Below are 21,448 nucleotides of genomic sequence, written 5' to 3'. Positions count from 1 at the left end.
CTGAAGCTTTGGCACCCTCTGGTGGTAGACTGGTTCTCACAGTCAGCCAAGCTTCTCAAGTAGGAATAAGCAGGCATGTTTGAGCACAGAAGCCACAGGATAATAAACATGGCACATTTTCCTAGATCATCTTTACTTGAAGATTTTTTTTGGTGGGGGAAGGCGGATAATGCAAAACATTTTTATATTAAAACAAATGCAGATAATATTTAATAGAATATAAAATTTACATTACTTTTTGAGACAAAGAGACATCAAAGACATTTCCAGGTAAGCTACTCATGAGCTTCAGGCTGTATTCCTAAACCCTGGGGAGGGGAGGAGACCCCTGCACGCGCACTCTCATATTATAGGTGCTGCTGCTTTGATGGCGAAGTCTGAGAAGAAGCAAATTAAGTGCTTACTGATTTGGCAACATCCCAGTGGATAATTTAAATAAGTGAAACCATACACTTTCTCATTTTAGAGCATTTTAACCTGCTTTTAAAAGCCCCGAATAAATAGGAGCTTTCTGCTTGAGCTGAATTTTATTTCCTCCTAAAGTAAATGTTGTTAACATGCCTAACAGAGAGTATGACATGCGAGGTGGTCGATATCCTAAGAATGCTGTGCACTTATGTCCACATCACTGGCTATAAAGTTACAAATACACTTCCCAAGGGTATCATTAGGAATGAAAAACAAACTACTCACCTTTTGCAACAACAACAAAAACGAAATGAAACAAAAAAACTGAAGAACAAAAGATTATATACAATTGGAATTGCATAATAATGTAATTTAGGGACTGGCAAGGACCTAGCTCTCAGAGAAGGGGGCTACTGCTGCACTATTTGCTTTTCATATTTTATAACAAGACTTTCTTATAAAAAAAAAAGCCATTATACTTTCTTTCCAAATCTTGCTTATTCTCTATAGTTCTCTTTATTTTTGTTGTGGGCGACAATTTATTATTTTGCAGTAATAGACTGAAGGTGTGGATGCCTTCTGTAGAGATTTTCTAGGGTAATTTAGCAATGTATTGCTCTTTTTTGAAGTATGAGAAACAAGGTCAATCAAACGTGCTTAGAAGCATACAATGTGAGGCAGATTCCAGTGGATGCTGCTGAGATTTTAGCATCTACTAAAGAAAAGGTAATTCATAACCTCCTATATAGTTTGCCTTATTAATTTTCTTAAGTTTTATAGAATTATTTCTCTTTCTTCTTGGGACTGTACCCTTCATTTTACAAAGCCTTAAACTGAGACTCAAATCACGTGACAACCTGCCTGTACCTTTAGGAACATGCAACTTTTTTTTTTCCGTTTAAGAAAAATAAAGAGTCCAGAGCAAACATGTCCCGTTTCAGAATAACCAAAGGGGAACATCAGTGGTAAATTATGTTGTGATGGGAAAAAAGAACAAATAAGGCAGACACCAAACACTTCCATTTTCCCAAGATTAAATGATTATTAAAAAAGCGCACCACACTGTATAGAAATCAACATTCTCTCCCATAATTCTGTGCATCTGGGACTACAGAAATGTCACTGTCCCTGCCCCACATCTTCAAATTAACATTCTCAGGTCACAACAATAAGTCTTCCCAAAGGGGACCTTCCGGAAAAACAAGCTATTTCCTCGGCTCATATTTCCCTGGAAAAAAAATAAAATAAATACAAATAAAGTCTAGCGTGAAGACAAGGTCGGCCAGTCCAAATCAGCAGAGAGATCCAAGTGGGCATGTTTCAAGGAGACAAGACTAAAATGACCAGGACAAAACTGGGACCATCACTACAGAGTGTCGATCTGTACTCTCTACCTCAGGCTAAGCTCTTACGGAACTGACTACAATTTTGCCCATGGATAAGGCAAGAATTTCTTCTTTAGACAGAATGCCTAGTTTGGATTCTGGCTCTGCCACTTGCTAGCTGGGTTATCAAATGAGTCAATATATATAAAGTGCTGAGAACAGTCCTAACATTCAATAAGTGCTACCTTTTATATTCATTTTTTAATGGAATGGTCAGGTCTCTAGGGAGTACTTACAAAAATCTTAACAATTAAAGTAATAATCTTGGGAGCCTAACTGAGTAGACTCTGAAGTTAGACAGCCGGCACACAAATCCCACTCTCCCAGTACAGGCTGTGTGACCCTGGGTTCCGTAGCTGGCGTTATTTAATTGTTCCAAGTCCCAGGGTCTTCATGTGAAGTGGGACGATGAAGAATGGTACCTATCTTCATCTGGTTATTTGGAGGATTACATGAGCCGATACATGGAAAGCTCTTGGCAAGATCCCCGATATACAGTAAGTGCCCAATCGAGATTTGCTATTGTCTAAGCACTTATAGGACCACCTGGTCCCTAGGTAAGGTGTCTGATACCCTAATGCATTTTCTATCTGCTTTCTTCCTATAGAAGGGGGTTAGTCAGAAAGTAGGGAAAGAAGGGCCATCTTTCCTTTTAAATGAGGACCACAATGGGAGACGTCCAATAGCGTGTAAAACTCAGAATGAAACCCAGGATGTTGTTAGGTCTGCACCAAAATCATTTAAGTGTTCTAGCCTGGATTCGCAGAGGGGCTTGCTGGGCAAAAGCAACCAGAGCACTCAGGCCTTTTCATTTGGAGTAGAGGCTGCGGAAGCCTGAGCTCTATGCACAAAGGCCTTTCTCATATAGATCACTAGGGCCATAATACAACGCAACAAAGACCTTCTTCATACACTTTCTTCTACAACCCTTTAAAGAGTGCTTCCCACTCAAAAACAGCTTTACACTGATGGCCATTTTAAGTGATCTTGTGTCAAATTCAACACACAGCCCATCTATTATTTTGGTTCCTAGTAAAGCTTTGCCTATATCGATCAAGAATTTTTGGTTGCAGATGATATACCTCAGAGCAATAACAAACAATAAATTGGAGTCTGGACAAAATCATCCACTAAACAAGACTCTAGTAGTAAGAGACCAGCTCTATCAACATCATTGTGACAAATAACGTCATCAATAAACAACTTCTTTCTTAGTTTCCTCTATACTATACTGTAGGAAAACACCTGAATACATAAGGAGATTCTGAGGAGTTAATGAAAAAAAAAATCTGAAATCAAGGCCATCATTTTAACAACAAGGATAACTGTGCATCTGGATCCTACATGTAATGTGAATGTGATCACTCACATGGCTTCTAGATCACATCTCAGGATTCTTCTTCATTACCCCTCTTGATGGTTTCTAAGCAGCACACTTCACTACTATGGCCGAGTGACATATGGAACATTGTAAAGGATACATTGATTAGTAGCTAAAGAGTAAGCTACAAGAGTTAACCTGGGATTCCAGAGACATTATTTAAGAAAACAAAGAAAAACAAAACAAAATAAAATATGGGGGTGGGGGGAGACAGAGATGGAGGGAGAGAAAGAAAGAGGGGGAGAGTGAGACAGAGAGGAAGACAGAATGAGAGAAAAGTACCTCTTTTTGTAGCATGCACCAGCAATCTATCCAAGAAGTATATATTGGGGAGTAAGGAAGGGATCCACCAGCAAGCCTGAAACAGGAAACAAGGTTACCTAATTCAAGTTACTATTTACAAAACATTCTCTCAGCAGTTCAGTACATCTTTGTCAAATAGTCTCCTAACTAGAAGGTTCCCTGAGAGGCAATTTTAGTTCTAATGAAACAAATTATATTGGAGCAGGGAAAGATCAAACATCCAAAAAAGGATTTCCCTCCCTTATATTTAGGTTTTGAGCCAAAAACAAACAGAAACTTCAATCAGTTACGTATTTTCTAAAACATCTAGGTTTTTAATTTGTGGACAAATAAAATTCTAGAACATAGCAATTATATGATTAAAGAGCAGGGAAAGGGGATTTAAAAACTAAGTGGTGTTCAAAAGAACCTAATTATAACAACGGATATCAACAGTAACGACTATATGCCCTTACTCAGATATAACCCATAATCACTTCCTCTCTAAAAAGCTGTAAGGAGTAATAATAACACATTTAACTCATCCTTCAGGTATGCTGTAGGCTAAACTGTGGCAGCTGCACTACAAAACACAAAAGGAACAGAATGTAACATGATATGGAATATGATAACTGATTAAAACTCCACACAGCTATCTACTCGGTATCTTGTTTGAAAACAATTACATGCCTTATGGCACACTGTGTCAGGTACTGTATTGGAACAGAATTTTGAATTAAATTAACAGGCAAAACTTCTGTCCAACTTGGTAAAGTCACTTGGCATCTACAAGTTGGAAATGGATGGTATCCACCATACCACCCACCATTCCCAACCAATACCGTGAAAGGTTAAGAAATTTTCCATGGACCAAATTTCCTACGTCTCTTTCTTTAAAACTCATTTTCTCCAAGAAGCCCCCAGGAAAAACAGGCATAGGTTGTCAGTCAATACCTGACAAACCTCTTGTAACTTCCATAAAAAAAGGATAAAGATTTAAAATAGAATAATTTCATAAATATCCCGCCCTTTTGAGGATAGGATCTATACTAGTGGCAAGTGCACATTATTTATAAGTACTTCAGAACTATTAATTATACCCTTCTCTATTTCAAAAACGGATATTAGGTATATAAATTGATGCTGCTGGTGCATTAGGGCATATAGAGAAAAAAATTAGGAAATCTAGTAATAATATCAACTGTATTTTAATTCTTCAAATTTCAGGACTGCTCTGCCTGTCAGGCATACAGGCAGCCAACTATGAGGATAAGAAATGCAAGGCACTTACCCACAGTTGTTGACAGCCATAAGATTAGAGACAAGCACAAAGGGATAGGTCAACATACTGGCAAAAAACTGTAAAATGGTAAAAAGACAGCTAAGTTATTAGGTCATTTCTAGTCTTCTTTATTCTCTTCTTTACTCTCTCTTAAAGGCCTACTGCCATTGTGGTCAAATATTCCAACATTGGTTTTGCTTTCTCAGTATCCAAGGAAAGACTAAATTTCTTTTCTTCTTCTTTTTTTTTTTCCTGGTGAGGAAGATCAGCCCTGAGCTAACATCCGATGCCAATCCTCCTCCTTTTTGCTGAAGATCAGCCCTGGGCTAACATCCGTGCCCATTTTCCTCTACTTTATACGGGACGCTGCCACAGCATGGCTTGACAAGCAGTGCGTCAGTGTGCGCCCGGGATCTGAACCTGCGAACCCTGGGCAACCACAGCAGAGCGCGCCCACTTAACCACTGTGCCACTGGGCAGGCCCCTAAATCTCATATTTTTGAGCCTGGAGGTGCTTCCTCTTCTGAACATACCACTACGTCTAACATTTTAACAAAACGCCAGAAGACTTCTTTTATTCCGTGATTGAGTCCTCATTGAAATAAAACTGAACTGCATTATTTAAGAGAAAAAGTAAATACAACTAAATGCAATGAAGCATTTCAAAACACTCCTGAAGAAAATAAGAAAACACGAGCATCCTTCCAAAGACAATGGAAACTACTTTAGAAGTCAACTACTGGAAGACTCCATAATGACAAAGAGGTGAAGTTCTCCAGCATAGGATCAGCAGGATGCAGCGAGAAGCAAGCCTGAGAATCAAGGCAGAGCTGTGAGGAGAAATGCCACACGCCCCCCTCTGAAAGCTGAACTGCGCCAAACCATGTGGGCCTGTTATGACTGTTACTGTGGTGCAGGAACTCCGGGTTATTCTGACCTCCGACAAACATTAACAAATTGGAGACACCTTCCTGCGACACATCTGGTTGCTTTAAAGCAATGATGACACAGGCCAAATTTAAAACAAAACACCATTATTCCTACAAGGTTAAGAGGATTTTAAAAAACTCGCTCCTGGGCCAGCCCCGTGGCTTAGCGGTTAAGTGCGAGCGCTCCGCTGCTGGCGGCCCGGGTTCGGATCCCGGGTGCGCACCGACGCACTGCTTCTCCCGCCATGCTGAGGCCGCGTCCCACATACAGCAACTAGAAGGATGTGCAACTGTGACATACAACTATCTACTGGGGCTTTGGGGGAAAAAAAAAAAGGAGGAGGATTGGCAATAGGTGTTAGCTCAGAGCCGGTCTTCCTCAGCAAAAATAGGAGGATTAGCATGGATGTTAGCTCAGGGCTGATCTTCCTCACAAAAATAAATAAATAAATAAATAAAAATAAATAAATAAAAATTAAAAACTCACTCCTGTGACTGCTTGGGAATAACTCTTCATTTCACTCATGGTGGAAACCTAAAAAAGGAAGAAAACCTTTATTAGAATGAGTAAGAAAATTAAGCTAATATTAACAGCTAACTGTCCCCAAGCATATCAATATATTCTATCTCTAAATTATTAGTTTCTTTGACAGCCTGAAAATTAATTTTGAGGATGAAAACATAAAATACCGATTACGAGCACAAAAAGGCAGTGGTCAAAACGATCAGCTTGATTCAACATTAACAGACAAATTCATATTAGATGAAGATGACTTAGGAATAAATGTAATAGCCTCAAGATTCCAAAAACAAAAGAAAATGAGATTGGTATCCTTTACCCACGTCCTAGAAATACAGTCCCTGGAAATCACACATACCATATATCTGAGGGACAAGTCACTACCTCTATATACACCTAGATGTGCCAGATGCTTTGGAGAAGATCAGCCTCTATACTCAAGAAGCTTACAACAGGGATTCAGTCCTGCCCCCTGGTGTGTTCTGTTCTCCACCATGCTATGGAGCTGCCCGTGTGCAAAGAGGCCCACGACTGCTGAGGCAGGGAAAACATTACTTCTAGGAAAGGCTGATTCTCAAAACCTCCCAGGCTGAGGTTTCTAGAAAGCCCAATACAGGAGTCCCCTTAACACTTCGGACAGACGAAACCCCCTGAATGTACCATAAAACCGTCCTGCTTCATGGTGTCCTCTCAAGCTGGGTGTCAACAGAGAAGAGATCTCCCGGCAGCACAGAGACAGGGCTAGACCTCTTGGGCTTGCTCTGCCATAGCCTAGGGACTTTAAAGGTGCATCTCTCTACGGTACACAGTATAGGTCACCCCATCAGCCTTTGAAAACGTGACTGGTTAATGTTTAACTATATAACGACGAGTCTGGCACATAACAAACTGCCATCTTCCTTTAAAGCTGACCTAGCTGCTGGGTGAATACAATAAAGTCAGCGCCAGCACATCCCATCAAGGTCACAACCTACCCCGCTGTCCAGTGCATAGGTATTGACGAGGTAGGCCAGTGAGTTACACAGCCACAAAGAAATGATGTCCCCTAGGAGGCGAGGAATAAGACCCCTGCATGAAGAAACAATAAAAATAAGAAGAACCAAGAAATGTGACCAGTAAAAAGATAATCCACTCAATACAAACACTTCTCAAAGAATTAGAGATTTCAACACATTCCAGAGAACTGAAAAGATATGGAATACCAGAATCTAGCCCTTGTAACTAGTTCATTGTAGTTAATATAACTGTACTTGAGACTAATATCTAATGACTTTCATTTGCATTTTTGAAATGCAGGTCAGCTATACCCCTCCAAGCTACGACCAACGGCTCACCTTAATATTAAGAACTATAAGCAGGGAGGCCAAAACTTTGCCTATTTCAGAGAAGACACTTAAATGTGGTTTTTGCTTAACTATTTGATATTCAAATTTGGGAGGGCAAAAGATGAGAAAAATTACAAAATGAGAATGGCCCAAACATAGATATAGGTGAGAGACATCAAAAACATGTTTGCAGGGCCTGGGTGACGTAGGTGAGGCAGCATGGACTAGGGGACCAACATTACCCCACCAAGTGAAGACCAAGGTTCAAATGCCACTTCCATCACGTATCACCTACATGGCCGGCAGCAAATGAACTTCCTGGAGCATCAATTTTTTAAAAATCTCTAAAATGAGAAGAATAATAGCTATCCTGCTTATCTCCCAGAGTATTTATGGTACTCAAATAAAATCAATTACGTGGAAACACTCTGAAATTAATAAGGACCATTTAGTTAATAATGCAGTTTTTGTTGTTAATAGAAGAATGAGGGTAGTAATCTAAGTTCTTCCCAAGTAAATTTAAGGGAACGAATACAGCCTTGCAAAAACGTATTCTCTCAGGGGCCGGCACTGGGGCTTAGTGGTTGAGTGCGTGCGCTCCACTGCTGGTGGCCCAGGTTCGGATCCCGGGCACGCACCGACGCACCACTTCTCCGGCCGTGCTGAGGCCGCGTCCCACATACAGCAACTAGAAGGATGTGCAGCTGTGACATACAACTATCTACTGGGGCTTTGGGGGAAAATAAAATAAATAAAATTATAAAAAAAAAACAAACGTATTCTTTCAGGATAAGGAAGATATATGTTGGGTGATTTTTCCACTTTCAAAAATTAATTTTCCTCATTTTATCAACTGTATATAATTGGGAACTTACTATAAGGATAGAAACTTAGAATGAATTTATTTGTTAAAAAACAAACAAAACCCTCATTTCAAACGTTTTAGATGTCTAGAAGCAAAAGTGTGACTCTTTACAAGAGAATTTAAGTCAGAGGGGCCTACAGAGAGCTTAACAAGAAGTAAACACAGCGAATACATTTTCCCCAGGGATTAAAGAAAGAGTCATGCCCTTCTTCTCATTAAAGCTTTCCACTCACACAAAAATCACACACACAAATCAACAATTTACTTACGCAAAAAATCCTAGGATGCCCTCTTCCCGGTAGATGGTTACTATGGAGTCATAAAGTCCACTAGGTACAGAAGCAAGAAAGGTAAAATATATTAAGATTATTCTGGAGCTACTAAAAAAACGTTTAATTATCACTTGACAAGGTCAAATTTACACCCTCCCCACCCCTTTTCTACCACCCTCATTCTGCAAAGACAGTTGAATCTGGAGATAGAAGTGGCGATATCACTATCTAAGGGTGTGGTCACATGGAGGCAGGGTGAATTTGGGCTTCAGTGTCCCTGCAACTTCCTCTGAGATCCTGGCTAAGCTCCTAAACCTGCCGGGGCCTTCTGCTTCTATTTCACTGGTTTTTGTACAGATCTAATGATGTAAGATATATGAATTTGTTCTGTAAACTCTAAGGCATCATTAAAATGTCAAGAACTAATTTCCTAATACTTTGGCTTCAACAGATATCCCTGAATATTTGAAAACAAGAAGACTTACCAATACTTGGATTCTCTGCCAATGAATTGTACCATCGACCTCAGAGTGATTACTGCAGAACACAGAGAAAAGATTTTTAAAACTATGTCGAGATAAATTTTGATAGCCCTGAAAAAAAAAGTTTTTCCACCTAAAGACACTATGCTATCTGGATAAACTGGATAAAAGCCAAAACAAGAAAGCAAACAAAAACATGCATGCAAGGCACTTTAGTGAACTCCCATGTCAACCTATCTAAGCCGTCAGGAGAGATCATGTTATAAAAGAGAGATAAGAAATCAGACTTCAGTTATCAACTGCAAACGTACCATGGAAGGGATGTGTGATGAGGGTAGCAGCAGACCGAGCCATCATCTCTCGAGTTGTCTAGAAACAATCAACACACACTTCTGAAATCTAAATAAACAACACTCAAATTCCTGGGAGAAGTAACGTGGCTGGATATTGTAGATTAAGAAAGTGATTGACACAGCTCTCCTCTCCTGGAGTCGGGAAGAGTAGCTTGAATACACTGTCATTCCATCATACCTTTCACTTAAGGATTTCAAGGCTCTGTTATAGTTACTTCTCAGAATCTCTCTGCAAAGCAGACTTCTGTTATCTTCTCAATTTTACAGATAAGAAAAACAAAAGCAAAGAAACAAGGAGGGTCACCAGCAAACAGTAACCAAGCGGGAATAAAACTTTGAGGCCTTGTATTTAGATTATTAAGTTGCTCTCTCATTGTGTGTGATTTCAGAGTCTCTGATATCTATGCTAGACAAATGTCAGGCTCTATTTAATCTGTGCCTACATCTCAGGGAGAACAGAACATCTCTGATTTGTTTTTCAACCACAACTCTATAATTCTACAGTATCTTAGAGCTGCTATATTTATCCTAGTTTATCTTTCTTGTCCAGGACTCTGTAAGAGTTAGTAAAAAGGGGCCAGCACGGTGTTGTAGTGGTTAAGTATCCATGCTTTGCTTCAGTGGCCTGTGCTTTGCAGGTTCAGATATTGGGCGCGGACCTACACACCACTCATCAAGCCATGCTGTGGCAGTCTCCCATATATAAAATAGAGGAAGACAGACACAGATATTAGCTCAGGGCCAATCTCCCTCAGCAAAAAGAGGAAGATTGGCAATGGACATTAGCTCATGGCCAATCTCCCTCATCAAAAAAAAAAGAGGTAGTAAAGAAAATTAAATTACAATACTTGGAGGGAGGTTGTAAATGTAGCAGGTCATATTTTTGCATTTGAACATTATCTTCAGTCACTTAGTTAAGACATCCCTCACCCCTACTCCAATGGTAGTTCTGAGAAGATCTTGTGGGACAGGATGGCTAGCTAAGGTTAAGAAAACACAAATGCATATTAATACATGTACATTTACTTTTAAATAAACTCACTTCATGAAAATTTACAAAAAGCAAAGTTGATTCATCTGCCATCCACATCTATAGTAAGGTTTGTTTTGGAATATATATGTTAGAAGGCAACATGTACTGGAAAACTGTGATCTCACCAAAGACAATTAGACAATGTACAGACTAAGAAATAAAAGAGGAGTTCTGAAAGCCATAAATATTAAGTCAGGCAAGAAATAAACTCCAATGGCAGAAGATAGGAGGGGGAAGTGGGTGATCAGGAACATTCCAAAGTCACAGTAATGTTGTGAAAGCATTTCTGGATATTTAACAGCCAACACACAAAGGGCCTGGCCACTATTCTAACACTTTTGCGCTAGAGGTTTTCAACTCTATTAGAAGACTTTCAGTAGAAACCACTTCAATTTTAAAGATGAAATGAGTCGGCAAAATTTGTTTCCTTGAAATGCACCTATTCCAAACAGCAAGCAATGCTTTTTTCCTCCCTTTTTTGTATGATACATGTAATAAAGCCCAAATTAAATTGAAGGTTTAATTTCATTTGGAACAGACACTGAACATACAGGCCTGATTCCCCAACTGCATACACTCTGATTTAGGGAAATAGCGTAGGACATAATTCATCTCTTACCTCCTTGATAATTCGGTCAAAGGAAGATGATGCTTCTTTCTGTACATTTCCAGGTCCTGACTCCTGGAAATCAAAGCGAAAGAAGACAGGTATCTTGATGGTTTTAAACAGAACTGTTCAAACTGGTTGCCACCCTGTATGCAACACACACTGAGATGAAAGGGAAATAGACTGCTTGTCCCTGCTCCTCAAGAGGACCGAAGAGCAATAACAACTCGCAAGGGAAAGGGCCCGTGCATACAAATCGGCTCCAACATACCTCAACTTTGTCACACTCCTGGTAATGCTAAAAAGGAAGAGAAAAGAAAAGAAAGGATGATTAGGGCTATCATAGTGTCATTGAGAGAGGACGTAAAATGAAAACTCTACTGGTAGAAAGTAAAATAGTTGCTTTTTTTTTTTTTTTTTTTGCTGCAAATCTTCAAGTAATTTCTATGTCTAATTAACTGGAAATACGTCTCTAAGATGATCTTGTTGCTGAGTTTAACATATTGCTCAGCTGGAGGAACAAGCAAATGCGCATGAAAACTCTTATCTGAAAGAAGAAAAAGGAAAACAAAACAAAAATCCAAGAACATTATTTGCTGAACATATACATTTAACAGAAAATAAGTTGGTAAAAATATAGCCAAAGGGCCAGCCCCGTGGCTTAGCGGTTAAGTGAGCGCGCTCCACTGCTGGCGACCAGGGTTCGGATCCCGGGCGCGCACCGACGCACCGCTTCTCCGGCCATGCTGAGGCCGCGTCCCACATACAGCAACTACAAGGATGTGCAGCTATGACATGCAACTATCTACTGGGGCTTTGAGGGGAAAAATAAATAAATAAATAAATAAAATCTTTAAAAAAAAAAAAAAAATAGCCAAGGACTAAGGCTATGGCAAAAGCCGGACCAATACCAAATTAGGGCAAGACTCTGTCTTCACTGTACAAAAGAACAGAGAATTGGTGCTGAGTCTGAATAGCTGAAATCACCTCACTTTTCCTTTTGTATCTGACTGTTTCTAAAACAAGCAAGAGAGAGGATTTTTTTCTCTTCTAGAGAAGAGAACATGAATACCGCCAGAGCTCAGAAGAGGAAATATATTTGTGGGATATTTCAGAAACAGAAGATGGGCTGGGTGAAATAAAAGAAACAGACAACTGAGTTCCTAGTCACACCAGATTAAAAAAACAGATAATATTTTCTTTTGTAAAAGAATTATGTTTCAAAAAAATTCAAAAAATCAGAGGCAAGAGAACAAACATCAAGATTAAGCAAAATGATGTTTTTTGGTCAAATTCCAGGTCTCTGGCTAGAATTAATTCTAATAGTTTCAGGCATCTTTAAAAATTCTCAGTCATTTCTAGACTTCGCTTTTTATTCCATTAGTAAAATTTTCTACCTGTCTCTTCTAAATTATTCTGAACAGATTTCCATTTAATTCTTGTTCAGATATATAGAACTCTTTCTTATAAAGGTTAACAGTTTCATCCGCCCTGAATTTGTCTTTCTTGACTGTATAAGCTGATTTTGATACTAAGTATAGTACCAATCCTCTGTTATAGTTCATTGGCTACATGTGAAACACACAGTCAGGGTGTCTGGTTACCTCAAACTTGTCTTACTTTTTCTTTACATAAAGGGACTTGGTCTTAAGCGGTAATTTCACTTTTGCTCTAAGTCTAAACATAAAGCTGTTTGACTAGATGACAACTGCCTTCATATATGTAAATCTCACTTAGGAAACAGCAACACTTTCTCTGAGCCCAGAGTAGCGTGTGGCTGGAAACGAAAGAGTAGAATCAATCCACCAAAAACATCAGCCCATTAAGCCTCCATCACTGACCACGGACCACGCAAAGCGGTGCTTCTAAATTCAGTCCCCAGGCGTGACAACAAGAGTAAGTGTAAAGAACAACAAAATGACTGAAGGGTGAAACAGCTTCCAGGTGACAAACTGTCTGGAAAACCTCTCCAGTTCAAATCAACGAAGACTGAAGAGAATTTAAAACCAATTAGATCATGAAATTGTTTAACAAAATCATGATTTGCTCATCAGATGATAAAACTTTAGAATTAGAGGCAACGTTGAAGGCTAAAAAAGTACATGGAGGGTTGTTCCAAATACTATTTAAGTAAGCAGCTGGCAAACGTTTGGAATTTAGCACACCTGATATATTACCTGATATAATATGAAAATATTATATGGATTTGGTTAGCATACCCTGGTACATTTTTTGAGTTACAGCACTAACATACGCTTGATGCCAGTAGGAGACAGAATAATGAACTAGAAAACCCGTGAGTTTCATATTCTCAACCACACTCATGCTGAACAACCTTCTCATGGACTGTTCCAAATGGTACAGAATTTGCATTCATAACACCTTTATAAATATAGCAAAGGGCAATGCTGTGTGACCTACATTGTAATTGGTGCAACGGAGAAATAAGTACAATCAAAATTATAAGCTTTACTACATGAAGTTCAAAGAAGCTGGCAAAACAAAAAGATCACTAAGAAAGAAATGTAACGATGTTTGGTTTTTTTTTTTTAGAGTGAAATAAATGCTTAGAAACTTTATTTTTACTACTGAACTACAGACCACATTAAGACCAGCTCTTTCTTATTTATTTATTTTTTTTTGTGAGGAAGATCAGCCCTGAGCTAACATCCATGCTAATCCTCCTCTTTTTGCTGAGGAAGACAGGCTCTAAGCTAACATCTATTGCCAATCCTCCTCCCTTTTTTTTCCCCCCCAAAGCCCCAGTAGATAGTTGTATGTCATAGTTGCACGTCCTTCTAGTTGCTGTATGTGGGACGCGGCCTCAGCATGGCCGGAGAAGCGGTGCGTCGGTGTGCGCCGGGGATCCGAACCCAGGCTGCCAGTAGCGGAGCGCATGCACTTAACCGCTAAGCCACGGGGCCCGCCCCTGTAACGATGTTTTTAAAAACATTTTACGAAACATCTCAAACGCACAGAAAATAATTCACCTATGTATCTACCAACAAGGTTAAATAAATGTTAACACTTTGCCCTTTTGCTTAAGATCTCTTGCCTTCTTAGAATAAAATTCCACACATACAGCTAAAGTTCCACCCCTCATCTCTTCCCCTCTTCCCAAAAGTAACCATTACCCTGCAGGTCATGTATACTCTGGTGAGGTTTTTTTAAAAAAAAACTTTTAAATTTATACAATATAACACATGTACAGAACCAGTACACAAAATACAAATGTACAATGTAATAAATGATTAAAAGGCAAACAGCCATGATCCAGGTCAAAGAAAATCATTTCCATTACCCCAGAACCCCACGCATGGTCCCCCTTTCTCTCCCCACAAATAACCACTGTCCTGACTTTTATGTTTATCTTGTTAAGTTTTTTAAAAAAATAAGTTTGTAACAGAAAAGATTTTACTAGAAATAACACTAGAAACAAGAGGAAAATAACTAAAGAAATATGTATGTTTTAATTAGCTTCCTTCCTCCTTCAAAGAAATAAAATGAGCAACAGGAGATCAAATAAGTGTATTTAACTTCTGCTCAGAACAACTGGCTCAGAGGAAGAAGGTTGTGTAGATCAAAATTGATTACTTCATTTTATACAAATTCCCCTTGCTTCCCAGGAAAGCATTAAGAATGGGTATTTCAAGTTAATGTTTTTCAAGAGGAAGAAAGGCCATGGTTATAAATATATCTTCGAAATTGCTCTTCATCAGTAGAACAAACTGCGCGTAAAAGGTAATCTAAATCTATGGGAAGATTAATTGATTTTCTTCTTACCTGTACAACTTTACCATGGACCACAGTTCCAAGGACTCCGGAACACAGTCTTGGAGTTAAGCCTGTGAACAACCCACGCTTCCCATCGATGCTCGCGATGTGCTGGGCTACGAACACAAGTCAGAGATTTAAATTCCAGTTGAAAGAAATGGTTACACAGAATTTCAAGGAAACACGCTTTCTACATAACTTCTTTCGGTAACTCCTGCCTATCACAGTCTTCAATGTCGTCTACTTCCAAATAAATCAAAGACAACTTACCATAACTAAAGAGACCAGGAAGCTGACATACTTGCCGCCCAAAAATATTTCGTCCTATTGTTGGAGGAAGAGGCTCATATCCCACCTTTAAAAACAAGAGAATATATCAATACTAAGCAATATTCCCATGATTGCCTTGGTTGCAAGGTCTTGAATAAAGAACAAATTAGGGTTATAATTTTTAACACAAGTTAAAATGTGGTGTTTGGGGCCGGCCCTGTGGCTTAGCGGTTAAGTGCGTGCACTCCACTACTGGAGGCCTGGGTTCGGATCCCGGGCGCACACTGACGCACTGCTTCTCCAGCCATGCTGAGGCCGCGTCCCACATACAGCAACTAGAAGGATGTGCAACTATGACATACAACTATCCACTGGGGCTTTGGGGGGAGAAAAAAAAGGAGGAGGAGGATTGGCAATAGATATTAGCTCAGGGCCAGTCTTCCTCAGCAGAAAGAGGAGGATTGGCATGGATGTTAGCTCAGGGCTGATCTTCCTCACAAAAAAAATAAAATAAAATAAAAATAAAAAAATAAAATGTGGTGTTTGTTTTCCAAGGCAACGACGAAGTATCATCCTTGTCAGTTTTTTATTCTGTCAATTGATAAGACTGGTTTCAATAAACTCCAAGTTTCCGTTTGGTTTGAATTCTACAAAGTATACCACATAGTGGAGATAGACTAATAGCTAACTGAAAATAAAATAAGGGAACTTTTGTGTTAGGAAAGCTACCATTTACTGAGGAGGTTCAAAAATATTTTCTAAAGAAAATCTAGTGCATTTTTTATATTTGGACAAAATGTGAAGACTCAGCCAGCACCAACTTCATGTTTGGTTAGCAAGACAAAACACTCAAAGGGACAAATGCAGATACAGCTGGATAATTCACTTGAGAAATAATTACAAGCGAAGTCCATGTTAAACGAGCAGTCATTAACAATCTAATGAAGGCCATTTTACAGTTAACGATCATCTTATTTCTACAATATATTTAGGATTTTTAGTGCTAAAGGGATACTTGAGAGAATGAATGCTGTAAGACGTGGTTTTGACTCTCTCTTGCTCTGATTATTAACCTGCTCAATGAAATAACTCCTGACTGAGCTCCGTGCATGTGAAGTGTTAGCATGCAAATATTTTTAAAACTGAGTATTTGGGAATTTCACCAAAACCCCTGAGACACTTGGCAACATAAGATGTTGTATAATCAGGATTAAGGATATCCAAGTTTTTGAGGCAAGAGCTCTGAATGACACTAGGAGAGCCTGCCTCCTGGAGAAGTACTGAGTAATGGGCTCATTTACTGCAAAATGCTGCCATCTTGGATACTATCTAGCTACTCATGTGCCAGTTCTGTTTTAGACATCATAGTACGTTTCAATCAAAGTCTGTGTTCTTGGTTCAAATAACTCATTTTATAAGAAGGCTTTTACACGTAGAATCTGAATCTACACCAGTCAACTCAGCAACACATAATTTGGATTAGCATCAACTCAAGAATAAGACACGGGGCCCTCCCTAGTGTCTTGCATATGTTTGACAGAAAGTTAGATGGTGAGGACAGGGATTCTAAAAACTGCTCCCTTCCTTGGCCACAAGGCATGATGCAATTATGTCAACTCTCAACAAAGGTTTAAAAAATGAATGACCTGTCCATCACGGGGAAATTTAGCAAGGCAACAGAAAATACTATCTAATAGTCTATCATCTGCTAAAACCCGGCCTACTCGCCTGTGAATATAAAATACCACTTAAGAATTATGTCACAGTAGAAGAGAAACTAACATATATGCTTCCACTCGCTAAAACTCTTTCAGCTGAACTGATTCCCAGCTCAGACAGATGTGATTTTCACTGTCAGGAGGTGCTGCTGGAGAGCGCTCAGTGGATCCCCAGGAATCTGACTCAGCGACCACTTCATTATCACATCTGAATGAGCTCCTTGTGTTTATCTGGGTATCTAGTGCTAAAATCTCGGAACAGAATAGCAGCTGTAACAGTAGCAAAAAAGAGAAAAAAAAAAAAGCTAATAAAATGTTGGCTCCCCTCTAATTTCAAATTTGTCTTCACCAGATTTCATGTCTTGCGTTTGCGGCGGGGGAAGAGAGATGAATGCTAATTTCAGGGGCGGGTGGGGAAGCCCTCGGTGGCGACCGGCCAGGATCTACCTCAGGGAAGAAAAAACAAAGTTCAGAGGAGCCACCGGGCAGGGCAGGGCAGGGCGGCGGTTGGCTAGGGAAAGGAGCGGGCCTCGCCGCCCGGAGAGGAGGCGAGAGCTCGGGAAGGGCCGGGGGCGGTGGAAGCCGTCCCTGCGGGGGAGGACGGGACAGCAGAGGAGCAGCATCTCGGGAGACCGAAGGCCCGGGAAGGCTGGAGCCGATCCCCAGGCGCCCCCGGCAGCGGCGAGCGAACAGGGCGCCGGGCGGGGAAGCGAACGGCGACGACTCATACCTGGATGAGCACCTTCACGTACATGAGCGGCTGGGACAGGATGGTGAGACCGGAGCCCAGGAGCACCTGACTGGCCGCGTCCGCCATGATGGCACCCGCGGACGGACAGACAGATGGAGCCACCAAGTGACCGAGCCGGTCCGGGATCACGTGCCAGGGCCGCCGGCTCACTGGCCCGCCCGCGGCGCGCGCGCACGCACGCACCGGCGCGCGCCTCCCCGCCCCGTCCCCGCCCACCGCCCCGCCCCGAGAAACGGCAGGCGCTCGCGAGCCGGCGCAGGGGGCGGGGCGGGGCTTACGGGCCAGGGGCGCATGCGCTTTGTAGGGATCGCGCCCTGCCTCAGGCACGGCGGTTTCTCCTGCGCTTGCGCAGCTCGGAAGCGCCCGGAAGGAGAATGGGCGTGACAATGGGGGGGTGTGACCGTGACCGCAAAGGCAAGGTCAGAGGAAGAAAAAGAATTGAAAAAGGTTCTTCGTTACGCTTTGCCTCTGCACTTGCCCTTTGGGCATCAGCAATAAAAGGTGCAAAGGGTATTCAGCGTCAGAACCATAAGCAATCTAATGGCTAATAAAAACTAGGGAAGTCTGATATCAAATAGTGCATCAGCGGCTTACTATTCATGCATTCATTCATTGAATTAATGTTACCTTCTCAGAAATGCCTTCTCTGACCTCTGTCTAAATTTACCTCCCCCTATTTCCTACCACGTCGTCCTGTAACACTTAGTGTTGTCTGAAATTTATTTATCTTTTTATCTCCTCCGCTAGAATGTGATCCCCGTGAGTTCAGGAACCAGGACAGCCTTTGTTCGCTGTATATTCAGTGCCTGGCACATACTAGATGCTCAATAATATTTATTGCATGAATGAACAATTACAGCAGTGCCCACCACGCTGCAGGCTATTAGAGGCAAAAAGACAAAGGCATCGTCCTTGCCCCTCAGCCCCCAGCTTACATGTTCTATATCAAACAACACTTAGTGTGGCAGAATGTGGCGCAGAGACTGAAGTACAGAGAGAAGACTTGCATTTGGATCGTGGCTCTCCAAATGATTCAGAAGTCATTTTATTTTCTATTTTCAGCTTTTGTGTCTAAATCTAAGTGTAACACTACTACCTACCTCTCAGGGTTATTATTGTGCATAGAATAAGATTTTTTTTTAACTGTATATTGAAATACAAATGTTCATTTTAATTAATATTGTCCTGCACTCAGTGCTAGGTGATATTGGGAGGCAGTTTACAGAGCTGGAAGGAGTGTGGACTTTGAAGTCCAGTGGACCTGGTCCAAATTCCAGCTCTATCAGTTATTAACTGGGTGACTTTGGGCTGATCCCAGGACTGCTTTGAACCTTAGACAAATGAGTATAGTCGTGTCTACTTCACACGGTTGTTGTGAAGATTGAATGAAATGGGCCGGCCCCGTGGCTTAGCGGTTAAGTGCGTGCGCTTCGCTGCTGGCGGCCTGGGTTCAGATCCCGGGCGCGCACCGACGCACCGCTTGTCTGGCCATGCTGAGGCCGCATCCCACATACAGCATCTAGAAGGATGTGCAGCTATGACATACAGCTATCTACTGGGGCTTTGGGGGGAAAAAAAAAAAAGATTGAATGAAATAATATGCCTACCCAGCTTGGCACACAAAAATATAATATCGAATTGTAGCTTTTAGAGTTGTAAGAAACTTACAAGTTGATTCTGTTTTTTTTGGTGAGGAGGATCGGCCCTGAGCTAACATCTGCCAATCCTCCTCTTTTTGCTGAGGAAGACCGGCCCTGGGCTAACATCCATGCCCATCTTCCTCCACTTTATATGGGACGCCGCCACAGCATGGCTTGCCAAGCAGTGCGTCGGTGCGCGCCTGGGATCCGAACCAGCGAACCCTGGGACGTTGCAGCGGAGCGCGCGCACTTAAAGGCTTGTGCCACCAGGCCAGCCCCTACAAGTTGATTCTAACTAAAGCCAGAAATATTTTAGACATCAATACAATTGAAGTCTAACAGCAGTGTCTAACCAGACAATGTCTGGTGTCTAACCATAGAGACCATTTAGCAAGAGGACTCTTTACTCATGGATTTGTGCATTGGTGGTGCCAACAATATCCACTGCCTCTGCCCCACTGATGCCTATGGGCGCTGAGAGGTACAGAGCCTCTTGCAGGGGTGGGTGGTTGGGGGATGAGGGTTGCTCCACTGTATCCTCCAATGGTGCAGGGTAAAAGCTGCTCATGAAGTTTTGGAGAATAATCCACAGAGAGGGAACTGAAGTCAGTAGCAGAGATAAGAGAAGTGCAAAAGGTCTAGGGCTGCTATATACAGCTGCCCAAGGTGTATACTGCACAACTCCAAAGGGTGCCGTTTACAAAGACTATGATCTGAATGAATGGTGTTCCCTGATATACTTTAATGTGGTGACCATAAGATGGGTTGTATTTGGTGACCCATATTCAAGTGGTGAGAGGAATAAGAAATATCAAAAGGGGCAGAACTAATTGGGAAGGGAAACAACTAGAACAGCACAGTGTCGCTGAAGTCAAGAGAAAGGTTTGGAAAAGGAAGGATAGTAATGTCAAAAGCTGCCAAGAGGCCAATAATAATAATGAAGCCCAGAGGAAGATGAGTGGATTTGCCAGTTACAAGACTCCTGGGCTGGGAGGCAGTCTGACCCGTGAGAGAGATCAAAGGTCCTGTAACTTTTTTCCCATTTTCCAATTCTAATTCTACCACTTGCTAGTTGACAATGACCTTGGGCAAATCGTTTAACCTCTTTGTGCTGAAGTTGGGGTGAATAAACCTTCCTTCACTGGCTCATTTTGATAAATTTCAAAAGCCACGTGGCATTCCCTCTCCCCCCTCCTCACTTTGTTTTTCTCCCTAGCCTTTATCGCCTTCCAAAGTATCATACAATTAATTTTTTTAAATTTCTCTCCACTCCCCCAACATACTAGAATGTGAGGTCCAAGACGACAGAGACTTTGTGTCTTTTTGTTCACTGCTGTATTCTCAGTGCCTAGAACGGTGCCAGGCACATAGTAGGTACTCAATAAGTATTTTTTGAAATAATGATTCCAGTGGAAACCTGGAATTTACTAGGGAGTGGATGAGTGTCACTTTTCCTTCCAGGTCTAGGCTGCTCATTGTTCCTCTGAGTTCCTTCATATTCCTCAGTTAACTATAGATGAGATTATATCTCTCACAGTACTCCCTCATATATGTTCTTTTTTAAACTGCCTTGGTCTCAACTGAAATACTCATCTGTTGTCTTAATTAGGACTTTCTGTGTGCAAGTGACATAAAATCCCACCCAAACTGGTTTGGGGTGGGGGTTAGGGGAGGAAGGGAATTTATTGACTCATGTAAGTGGATGGGCTTCAGGCATGGCTGCATCCAGGATTTTAAAGGACATTACTTAGACTGGGCCTCTCTTTGTCTCTCAGTTCTGCTTTCTTCTTTATTGATTTTATTCTCAGATACGATCACTCCTCAGGGATGACTCCTGCACCTCCCACCTTATATTGTCACAGTCCCAAGACCAGACAAAGGAGCTACTCTCAACCCAAAAGGCCCAACAAACATCCTGGGGTCTGGATTGGTTTGCATACATGCTCCTGAACTACTCACTGTGATTAGAGTGATGGGATATGCAGCTTGGCTGAGGCAGAGGCCACATGCCCTCCCTTGGAGCTCGATGGAGCTTAGTGGGGGGCCCACCAAAGTACATGATTGAAAGTGGCACAATTTCCCCCAAAGGAAAGTTGGGGTGCTGATATCAAAAGAAAGGCAAATGACCACTGGGCAGGCAAAAATAGTATTGTATTTCTTACTACGATGGT

General features: G+C 41.3%; 1 protein-coding gene across 1 annotated transcript; it reads right to left on the bottom strand.

Annotated features, from left to right (window-relative positions):
• Nucleotides 1–1,425: 1,425 nt before the first annotated feature.
• Nucleotides 1,426–17,781, bottom strand: MTCH2 (mitochondrial carrier 2). The gene is made up of 13 exons (XM_004436962.3): nt 17,617–17,781; nt 15,169–15,253; nt 14,908–15,014; nt 11,396–11,422; nt 11,137–11,199; nt 9,443–9,500; nt 9,135–9,186; nt 8,647–8,706; nt 7,162–7,255; nt 6,155–6,202; nt 4,748–4,815; nt 3,457–3,532; nt 1,426–1,636 (listed from the first exon to the last, which is right to left on the bottom strand). The coding sequence occupies exons 1-13, from the start codon at nt 17,701–17,703 to the stop codon at nt 1,550–1,552; spliced, it is 912 nt and encodes a 303-aa protein (XP_004437019.1). The 5' UTR covers nt 17,704–17,781; the 3' UTR covers nt 1,426–1,549.
• Between the last annotated feature and the right edge of the window lie 3,667 nt (nt 17,782–21,448).

This window comes from Ceratotherium simum, chromosome 34 (assembly GCF_057802395.1).
Source record: "Ceratotherium simum simum isolate JZ-2026a chromosome 34, ASM5780239v1, whole genome shotgun sequence".
Lineage (NCBI taxonomy): Eukaryota > Metazoa > Chordata > Mammalia > Perissodactyla > Rhinocerotidae > Ceratotherium > Ceratotherium simum.
Note: the sequence above shows the minus strand (reverse complement) of the source record. Positions and strands in the feature narration are given on the sequence as shown.